The sequence below is a fragment of the Anopheles darlingi genome, chromosome 3 (genome assembly GCF_943734745.1).
Source record: "Anopheles darlingi chromosome 3, idAnoDarlMG_H_01, whole genome shotgun sequence".
Lineage (NCBI taxonomy): Eukaryota > Metazoa > Arthropoda > Insecta > Diptera > Culicidae > Anopheles > Anopheles darlingi.
Window position 1 is genome coordinate 29,217,173 of NC_064875.1, and position 11,266 is coordinate 29,228,438.

Here is an 11,266-nt window from a genome sequence, read left to right on the forward strand (position 1 = left end):
TTTTACATTCATCTGAAAACCGTGTTAAATAGTTAAAATGTCAAAAGCTAAACATTGCTTACTGTAAATAGTGTATAGACTTCAATGTTTTACGTATAAAAATTTTGTGATAAACGTACGCTTTTTTTGAATTTTAATTCAAGTGTTTGTAGCACTAAGAGTTGGTGTAAATGTCCTGAAGAAATCATTAAACCATCTACTAGATCATGTGTTCTTCAAATGTCTGATTAGATCACAACATAAGCCACTAAGATTAATAGAGCACGTTAGCAAGCTATATCTACTGCATAGAGACTCATGCCTCATGGTTTTTCAGGGTTGACATTTTCTAGTCAAATAAACAATATTGATGCTCCGTGTCTGTTCATCGTTAGTGTTGTATAGACTTTATATTTTGTTAAATTCTGGAAAGGAGTTCATAATTTAATGGGAGTCAAGTATCAAACTTGGGAATTTGGAACAACAGAGAATGTGAAGCAAAATGCTTTGCGTATTCTTGCTAAAGGCAAGCGTGTTATTTGGGACCAGAATTTGGAAGAAATTTATCTTTTATATTGAACTATTCGCTAATTCCAATACCAGAAGTATCCATTTCGTAGGCAAAGGACATTTTTTCCATTTAGTATCTTTATAAAGACACAATCTTCATTGCTGGATATCTCTTGATTTCAAATGAATATAGATGGGATTCATATTAAAAATGACTCTGTTAGTAGAATGGCATTCACTTATTACAACCTTAGTAAGAGCCATCTTATCCGTCCACTTGTGTCAACTACTACCGAGCAGAGTGAATACTTCATGTTACAAAACGTATGTCGCTGCAATTGTACATCAAACGATGTCCTTGCATTGCTCTAATATAACCAATAATTGTTTTCGTACGGCCACCACGTCTGCGTTTTATGGCACGCAAATGATGTCTACCGAAGTAACCGAACAGGGAAGGGAAAGCGGCAAGGAAGCAAGGATTGTGTAAGTGCAGTTGCCGTCTTTATTAAATTTCTCGTTCTGCATTCCTTCCGGCTCATATCGACAATCGCACGGAGGAGGCGGGGCAGGGGGTCAGTGATGCCGAGATGAATGCCAGAAGATCATGACCTGTGGTATGGTGATGCCTGCCGTAGAAGAATTCCGATAAACCGAGAAGTGCTGCTGCATACCTAGTTTTAGAATGTTGCAAATAAGAACCTAAGCATGCAATGGTTTTGTCTAATTGAAATGTGCTCCGCAACCGTCTATGGGATTCTGTTGTATTACCTGACTCGATGACGTTAGGCAGCTATCACCATCAACAACTTCTGTTGTACACACACCTTACAGAGATAGAGTGATTATCGTTAGTCTACTGGCAGTGGAGGACCATCTGTTAAGCAGTTCAGTGAGTTCCGTTCGGTTCGGTTCGGTTCTTTTCCTACGCAAATTCACCAACCAGTGGACGTGTACGTCAAATGCAAATTGTGTAGGATAGGAGGAACCGTTTTTGAAGTGACGCAACACGTGTTTGGAATGTTACATGCGCACAACGTGGAGTTTACCATTATCCTTTCCTCCTCCGGGGGGCCATCTACAGCATCAACAGCAGCTATAGAGCTACTCGACCGTCGCCACAGTGATATGACCTACGGCGACAAAAGGTGTTCTAACGAGTGTTTAATACGTGAGACGGGGACGGTCTCTTAATTATGCGAGACCTACCGAAAAGTACAGCGACACCGCCGCACGTGGTGAAGAAATCGTCCGAGATCGTGCGTCTCTCCAGTGACCACCGGCGACAACCGGGCGCAAGAAGTGACCGAGTACCGGAGGAGGATGAGCTGGATGAGGAGGAGGAGGAGTGTAAGGATGCAACTCGTTTGCGGGTGGTCCATACCCAACAACAACAACAACAACAACAACCGGCCATACCACCAGCCCTGTTCGTATCGGCCAACACCATACCAGGACGACAGTATCACGGTGATAGTGTAAGATTGTCAAAGACCTTCAAAGATGTGCCAACGAGTAGTAGTACGAGGAGAAAACATGATAGAGTTGGCCACTACCCTTCAACCTCGACCAGCGCAGGTGGTAAGGTGGCAGAATCACGTGACATCGCCACCTCCCGGGCCGGCAGCAGCAGCCTGTGTGGTACTGGATCACCACCGTCACTGCTCAGCACGGCTTCGGAGGATGAAGAAATTTTGGAGTTCATCTCGCACGAGATCAACGTAAGCGATGGCCAGACGGCCAGTAGTTCCGGTTCTTCCTCGTCCTCTTCCTCCGACTCGTCGGGCTCGGAATCCTTTAGTTCGGGTGAGGAGGATGCGGAGGAGCAGCGTTCGTTCGATGATGAAATGTTGACGAGCACGGAGCTGCAGGGTAAAGGTGGTGGCCAGGTCGCTACCACCGTTGCCACCGCTGCACGTATTAGCTCGTGCGAAGGAGATGATACGACCACCGGCCGTGGCGGCGTCACTATCAATCAGAGTAAAATGGTTTTCAGTAGCGCACCTGCGCCCTTTAGAGCTCCCGTGGGAGCGACCGAAATGATGAAGATTGGTACGACGGCACCGGATGAAGAACGCAGCCGAATCCCTCGCTTTAAAAAGGGTCCACCGGGCACGACGATCGGTCAAGGTAAGGTCTCTCTCTCTCTCACACACTCTCTTTTTCTTCGCTCCGTAGGTTCGTATGGATAATGTGCCAGTTTGTGGACTTGAAGTGATTCGAAAGACGTTCAAGACGAATTTGAAATTGAAGCGGGTTTTTCGGAAAGGACGCCTACTAGATGGATCATCGAATACAATACCTCGTGGTAGAATTGCGCAATGTGGAATAGGACTTTCCTTCTCTCTCTCTCCATGCAAGTTGCAGGAAATGAGATGAAAATTATTATCAACAGACAGCAGACACAGAGACCGACCGGGCTGGGCCGTGCCGGGCTGTTTTCTTCCTCCAATCCCGGTTGGGTGGAGAAGGAGGGAGTTCATTATGGTGCTGGGTGCTGCCAGCGAGCTGGCGCGCGACCATGTGACGCAACGATGCCATTCTGGGATTGAAGGGGATTGCGTGTGCGCTCCCCACGAACCGAACTCAGCAGCAGCAGCAGCAGCAGCAGGCGACGGTCGGGCGCTAAATCCCAAAAGAAAACCTCGATAAACTATTTGCCGTCTTTGCGTCGGGGGTGGATGGCGAAAGGGCGCAAATGGAAATGCGGGGGCGGACGTGGGGAGTACAGTGCTTTGGCTGGGATCGCGACGCAGGTGATACCATAATTACCATCATCTCGCCCTCCTTCCCGGGGAAATTACATCCGTTAAGCTCTGGACCAACAAGTAGGTGCCGTAAATTGTAGCCAGCTTCTTCTTGAGCCAAGCAGCGGCCAGGACAGGAGAGAGGGCTTCTGGGGTACCTGGCTTAGAAGGGGAGAAAGATGATGTTGCAGAGAGGGCGAACGATGAGGCCTACGACCTAATGAGAAACTTCTGCCAAGAGGATAACATATTTTTGGAATATATTAGTCCATTGGCTTTTGTTTTGGCTCTCTTCCGGTGTGTCAACTCTTTTTTAAATGGTTAAAGTTATTGTACAATGCATCTTTTGAGGCAGCATACGGAGGAGTATTATTCATTGTTCCAATTTGTAAACTCGAATCTACCTTGCTGGAAGCTTTAAAACGCTTTCCTTTAATTTTAAGATCAAGCTTTAATAATATCATCGACCTCATTGACTGGATGGCCTTTCGATAATGTTTAGCGGTGAGAGTTATTCTGGGAAAAGCCTCTACCATAACCATCACAGTTTACACACACTCCGAAAACGCAGCTCAGAGGAGCGTAGTAAAGGGGTGCCGCCGAGCTGCGAAACTTTAAACATCCCAGATGCTACGTTATTGACATGGTAATAATCCGCTTATTCTTCCTTAACGAAGAGTTATAACCATCTTCTTGGCATGCTGGCTGGCTGGCTGGCAGGCAGGAAAGCGGAATTTGTGCAGCACGCTTATTCCTATCACACAGACACACACACACACACTTTGGGGCAATTTTTTTGTCGCTTCCCGTGGTTCCCGCTCCGTGTTGCTTCTTTGGTAAGCGGGCCGTGCGGTCGTGCAACAAGATTAAATGGGCCAGCATTTATCATTCCAGCATTTTTCCAGCAGCGGTTTCACTATTTATGTTAGTGCTAGTTCAAGCAGAGTGGCCGCAGATGAAAGCGCTGAACGCAAACGTCATGCCGAGAGATTAGTCATCGGTTAGCGAGCAATGAGCTGGCGCTGGATGGCTGGCTCAGGATTGATTCATAGTTGCGGTGGAGTGAAAGGAAGCGAGGAAGATTTTTCTTGTGCTGCTTGAGTTGCGGGATGGTACGCCGTGCGTACGTGGGATCTCTTCTGTCTCCTTGCGGAAAGCGAAATTGTAAGTTGCTGCGGGTTGTTGCCTTCGAAATGGTGGAGGTTTGTTGGAATGTATGGTAGAACGTCTCAGATCGGTCGTCTTAATGCATAGTGCTACAGTCAGTAGCAGTAGTAGTGAATGGCCTGAAATCTCTCACTGACACTGTAATTATAGGAAATGGATAAAGATTTACCACTATCCATCATCCACTTGAACTTCGCACCTCGTTGTGGGGCGCATTCATGATTACTGAATCAGCGCAAGCAGTCATATTTACAGTTCGTAAAAGTTGATGACTCTCCCTTGTTGCTTCTTGTTCTAAACGTGATTTATGAGTGCTCGTTTTTGGCATATGGATTATGAAAATTCCATGTGTTTACCACTACTAACTACTTATTACTTAGCTAAACACAAAACGCTAGAAGCTTGAATAGGAAGTCGATTACTTATGGAAAAATATTTCGACAGCAGAATTTGGGGCAGTGCACATAACAAATTGTTTCAATTTTATAGAAAGATAGTTAAAGAGGATATGGTGTGACCAGCATGGCGCGCGACAGATGGTTTTCTACTTCAACTACTTGCTGTAGCTTGGTTCAGATATTTGAGTGACATATGTTGGAACGATGTCTTGCGTGAATTATCTGCGTAACTATATTTTGCTTTTGAATCACTGAAGCTTTAATAATTTCATTTTGTTGACATGAGGCAACTGTTGTCAGATAGCCTAAGATTGTGATAACTTAAGAAATTAGATAACCTATGATGGGTAAAATAAGCGTATGATTCATTGCGGTTTATGTTTGTCCTCAAGACGTAATAAACGCTAGCGATGATCGTAGTAGAAATATTCTTTAATTCAAAAAATGGTAGAAATGGGCTAAAAGAATCAAATGATCTGCTATGACAAGTCGGTCCTGTCGGTCTTATTCAGTGTTTCAAAGTCGATCAATATTTCTAAGATTCCACTCGAGAAATCTGACGAAGGTGTTCAACCATGAGCGTTGGAAGCTATTCTTCAGAAGGTTAGAATCGCTCGTCGATTGTAGAGCCAGATAAGAAAGTAAGTAAGGCAAGATTAGTCCAGGTTAGGTGCTTCAGAATACAATGCTATAATTATAATTCACAAGAAATTTAGCTGTGCTACTGTCAAGTTTCACGTGAAATGTAAGCTACTGCCTACAGTACGACATGTCGTCCAGCTTAACAGTTCCTAAAATGATTATCTTATTCAGCTTAAAAGTTCGCATTCGCGAATGTAATAATTTGAAGTCCTGATACACCATTGACATCGGTGACGGGAACTGTAAAAATACTACTCGATTAAAGAACTAGATCAGATAAACTTTCACACCACTTAATGGAGTAGTGTGCGATTTCAAAATAGTAATGGGTCACTATTTAGACCCAATACTGTGAATTCAATCATGAATTGAATCCATCTTGTGAAACCACACATATGCGTAAAGCTCTCGAGCATCGATGAACCATTTGTTGGACAACCGTTAAGCCGCCATTAAGTAGCGCTCCGTTTGTAAAGGATAATGAAACACACAGAACCGAGCGGCCTCAAGCACATTACTGCGTACAGCAGCAAGCAGGATGGACGAGAAATGGATTTAACAGCTTCTGCCGCTCTTTGTCATAACGCTCGGATTATGTTTCTGTTCTGTGGAGTGCACTAGTGGTAGTCGAAGCAACACCGGCTGCATACTGGCACTGGGTTTTCCCTCGGTTTTCTGAAACTAACCGATATACTGGTGTGCAGAACCAACCATCCTATTCATTAGGTAGGATGAATGCAGCGAAAAGGAAAACCAAAATCCGTTGCAGCCGGGAGATTTCGTTTTTGAAATTCATTCATCGGGAGTTCTTTTTTCTTACTGGAGCAAAAGCAGAGCCGGCGCGCCAGGACTGGTTTGCTGGCCGCAGGCACCGGGCATAGGGGCACTAATATTTCAACCGGACATACCCGGACGACCGGCGTAATGCAATTAGTTCGGCAAAAAGGGGAAATGAAAAAATGCCCGTCCGTTCCGTTATCCTTCTGCCGTATTCCCATTCTTGTGCTGGTTCTGCTTCTTGTTTGCAAATTCTGCCACCACCTTTTTCCACACTCTTCCCCACTCTCTGTAGTGCTGCTAGGTCTGTATATAGGTCATTCCGGTAGCTCCCGGTTCATGTCCGTTTTAATTTGTGTACCGTAGCCCCAGCTACCTGACGGATATTCTGTCACGCTCCTGGGAAGAGTCACAGAGTGTCAACGAGCCGAGAGCATCCCCCTTCTACTCCCCCTCCTCGAGGGAGTGTGTTTGGTGTAACTGAGCTAGAGTTTGGCCGGTAATTAAGCTTATCTTCCTCGGATGACATCCAGCTACTTGGATGGTTCTGGTATAATGTCTCAGAATTTGAACGCGACGCGACGCGCTAACTAGATGTGGTGGTGATAAATTTGTTCGCCATTTAATAGGGAGCCCCTTTGCAACGGTACTGTCAGCGAGAACGATAAAATCGGAATCCCCTACGTATATATACACCCTTCTGTGAAATGGGATCGTGGACGTGGGATAGTCGGATCAATAGCAAGGTGACAGTAAATCAGTCACGAAAAGAAAATGTCTCGTCCACCAGCACAACCGCGTTGACATCGATTAGCCCCTCCCCGTGGGTGCTGTGGTGCCTTCGGCAACGATCGCTGCACGACCAGCTGTAACACGCGTAACAACCGTAGTCAGCAAGATGGATGTCAGCGACATGTGTGCGTTTGAGTGTATGTCACCATCCAATTCGCGTTGGTGGGAGTCGTCGCGCGTTTCGTCATCTTTCGTCAGGAAATATGGCGGATGAGTCCGCGTGGCTCACCGTTTGTTACTTGGATTGGTTGCCTCACACTTTGCAGGTCGTGTGCAGGGTTTTAGTTGGTCGCTGGTTATGAGTGGTCCATTTCGAATCGACTTCGACTTCGATGATGTCGGTTTTCAAACAAAACATTAAGGATTTGGTTAAATGTAGGTCGGTCCCATCTTCACGACGGCGGACAAATCCCTGACCTGTCAGATCGCTGAATACGAACGGGCGGGCGACCGGCCAATCCCGGCTCCCGGCTCTCCATAATGCTCAAACAGCTATCGTTTGCAAACGTAAGGAAATCCTTTCGGTAAGCAGGGTGCCTTTTCAGCGGGATTATGGAACCGCTGTCAGATCGGCATGTCTTCGACAGACCAGACCACACCAGACCGACCGGAGAGAGCGACTCCTTTGGGGGTGGGGGGGGGGGGGAATTTTTTTAACAACATATTTAGTACGTCCTTAAGCTGAACGGTAGTGACAGAAGGCGAAGGAAGAAGGCACAAGGGGGTGTGCGGAGGTGCGCTACGTCTCTTACATAAATTGTCTTCACGTCCCGTCCAACGTGACAAGTAAAGTGGTGTTGAAGAAAAGAAGTGGAGCGTCCGTTCGAGTTTCGCCCTTGATTTGGCCACTTTTGGGCGACGTGCGATAGGGTTTTTGGGTATTGAAGACAAACGTCCGAATCTAACGTCATCTTTTTTTTGCATTCGAAATCGTAGCAAGGCGCTTGTCGTCGTATTGCTTTTCTTGTCTCGAAACCATTTGATAAGATCAGCAAATGCATCGCGAACGGTAGCGTGACCGAACTGAAGACCGACAGAAGAAGGATATTGGTTTCCAACAGTAATGAATGCGAAGCATTGACACTCGTTGCTGCTGCTGCTGCTGCTGCTACTGTTACCTAATCTTGCCATCTGAAGGCATGCGAACGCGAATTGGACACTAGCGTGGGCCACTGATAAGCCGATTAGTTCCGCCGATGCTTCGGCGGAAGCATTTCAATTCTATTTATCCCCAGACAATTCGATCTTCGACTAAGGCCGGATCTGTCAAACAGTGAAACACTGACCTAACCCTCCGAGGTACGAGGATCCTAGAATGCTTTCTGCTACAGGTCACAATGGCCTAATGGGGGGAGGACATATGGCAGACCTTTTGTCCATTTAGTCCCTGTCCACACGCCAGAGTACCAGGGAGGACGAGATTTTATGGTTCACTTAGCGCGATTCTTGCAGATTGCGGTCATAAAACTTCAACTTGGGTGCGTGCGTGTGTGTAAAAAATCTATTTTAGAATTTTTATGCTTCACATATCGATGTCATTGCTTTTGAAATGATAAACTCTGTGTTCATCGGCTTCGCCGGTCCCGGTTTCGTTCCTCCCTTTGTTCGCTCTCGTATGCGACGACGAGAGTAATGAAGTTGGGAGTTTTATAGCCGTAGCTCATAATTCTATTTCTGTCCTAGTGGCTGTGTCTGTGGTGGCGGCGGCAGCGACGGCAGCGACGGCGGCCACTGACGAAACCAGTTGGCGGTGCTGGCCGCATGAACACAACATTTACATTACGTGTACTGTCTCGCAACGGAATCCGAATCATGGAGGTTTGGACCCTGCAATGATTCTAGATGTGTCTGTCTCGTACTTCTACTACCGACCGACATACCAATTCATAGGGGACAGGCAACCGACAAAGGACTGGTGGCTAGCCCATGACCGAGTCCGAGGAAGAGAATAGAACGGAGAAGTTGTGCTCTGCGTGCATAATGTGTTTAAAGATTCGAAATTTAATATAAACTCCTACCAGAGATATTGGATGTGCGTTTTCGACGGCGACTATTTAGATGTGGAAGAATTCATACTGCGGCGCGCACCGTGGGCCCCTCCCTTGGGACACATTAGTGTTCGCAGAAGGGGAGTTGGAAAGTTTTTTGAGGATTTTGGATTCGCAAATGTTGGGACGACGGCCACTAGCAGCGGCAGCAGCAGCAGGAACAGCACGGTGTCAGCAAGAAGTGGCCAAGATGTGCCAGATGTTCTAGTAGCTAGTTTCAGAAGGCCAGATTTGAAGGAGTGTGAATGTGGGTATGTGTGTGTGTGTGTGAGTGCCAAATAGGAAGTTTATTGTTTGATTCTCTTTATGATGGAAAATGAATTTAGTTTAGTGTTTGGTTCGCAAGACGACGAAGTTTTGGTTCCGGGATGCTCGAGAGGTGATGTTGCAGAAGCTGTTGTGCTTGACCTGAATCGGGAAGAGAGGTTGGTAAGGTTGAGGTTACGTCTCGTTCTATAAATACTTACCAAAAATGACTACTAGCTCCGCGAGAGAAGACATTCCTTGAAATGGCCGTTTCCCTGTTTTATATCGTTTTTATCGTTTTATCATTTACTTCCAACTAGATTTGCAAAGACGCACTAAGAAGAAGTTGTTATAACCTTTCGCTTGCAACAAGCGTCCCGTTTGGAATTGCATTTTCTTCGCGATGATGCACTTTGTCGCGTGACACGTGAGGTGGTGGCTGTAATGAATATAAATGAAACCAGTCAGTCGGCCCAGATCCCCCCTCACTCAAAAGAACACGACGTCGATGGAATCTCAACATACGGGCGTGCTGAAAGAATGAAATAATATTAACCGCCCAAATGGCTGCCGCCCTGGCTTGAGTGCACTGCACCGAATCGCGTTGCTGCTGCTGCTGCATGCAGAATGGTTGCACCAAAACCAAACCTGATGCTGTTCACAGTGGCACAATATGCTGCTGCTGGTGGCTGGTTTGCACGCTCCAGCCATACTTCGGCCTCCTCGTCTCGTCTCGTGCGCGATGAGTAATGGTATGATGCGCGTGGTGCGCATGCTGGATGGTTGATGTGTTTAAATGCAATTTTCGCGTTTTCCCTCACCTCCGAGCAACGTGCTCCGCTCGTCCGATGATGCATCGCGTGCGGCGGGTTCTCGCATTGCATCGTTTACTGGCACGATCCGTTGGTCGGATCGTTCCCGTTGTATACCAGCATTGTTATGTTTGCTTTTGGATACATCATGTTTATAATTCGATTGTGTTTTTGGGAATGATAAATTTTGATGTAAATTTGAATGCAACGCAGCAATAAACTTTCCGTTTGGTAGGAAGTATGTCGTCTGATTGGGTTGTTTCATAGGTTTATCAAGTATTAGCAATGAAATATAATTCATGAATTATTTTGCCACTTTATGATTCCCCGTTCATTGACCTTTTGATTTTATATAAGAAATGTATATAAGATATAAAGAATTCAAGTTCAGAGATCTATTGTGCGTGCATTAAAACACAAAGATGCACGGAATCTAGTGTTGTCTTGGTGGAATATGACATCTTTGCGATAAATAAGATTTGCGATTAAATTTGACCAGTTTCTAACAGTAGACATTTGAATCAATCGTTATCGTCCTTCAAATCCCACCATTCTTATCAAATAATCCTCCTATGGTGTCATATCAGCCATTTGAGTTACTAAAAACCTTTGGATTACCTAATCACGCTTTGATCATGATCGTGTACGATAGTTGTTATGTCGAACAATCCAATTTTGATTATCATTGGTAATCACTTAGAAAGGATCGAATATATAACGTTTATAGGTCATTGCCATCTGTGTGAAAAAAAGAAACTGCTACTACTTATGGTACAACCCAATACAAAACGGTGCTCGCGGTTGATTGTAAAACACTAAGCTACCACTAGATTGGATTGGTTAAAAAAGAAATGAAAACCCAGCCGTTGAACGAACTGCTAAAATCCCGTTTGTTTACTATTTACTTTGGCGCGTTTTGTGAAAGGAAATGACGTGGTGGAATGATTTTCAAAACAGATGCCGCCCGCCATCGTGCGTGTACCACCGAGATTGGGTTTGGCTGCTATTGGATGTGTTCCCGGTAGCTATTGGATGTGTTCCCGGTAGTGCAGCATCATCGTTCCTAGCAACCAGCCAGCGTGCGCTGGAGCGTCTGTACGCGACCATAAACTAGCAGAACGTTTTTCATCTTTTTGACTCCCGGTCGC

General features: G+C 45.7%; 1 protein-coding gene across 1 annotated transcript in view; it reads left to right on the plus strand.

Annotated features, from left to right (window-relative positions):
* Positions 1 to 628: 628 nt before the first annotated feature.
* Positions 629 to 11,266, plus strand: part of LOC125954386 (liprin-beta-1) — a 26,298-nt gene continuing 15,660 nt past the window's right edge. Inside the window, exon 1 of the mRNA XM_049684618.1 lies at positions 629 to 2,619. Within this exon, the coding sequence (XP_049540575.1) occupies positions 1,686 to 2,619 (934 nt within the window). The 5' untranslated portion in view covers positions 629 to 1,685. The remainder of the gene's footprint in view (positions 2,620 to 11,266) is intronic.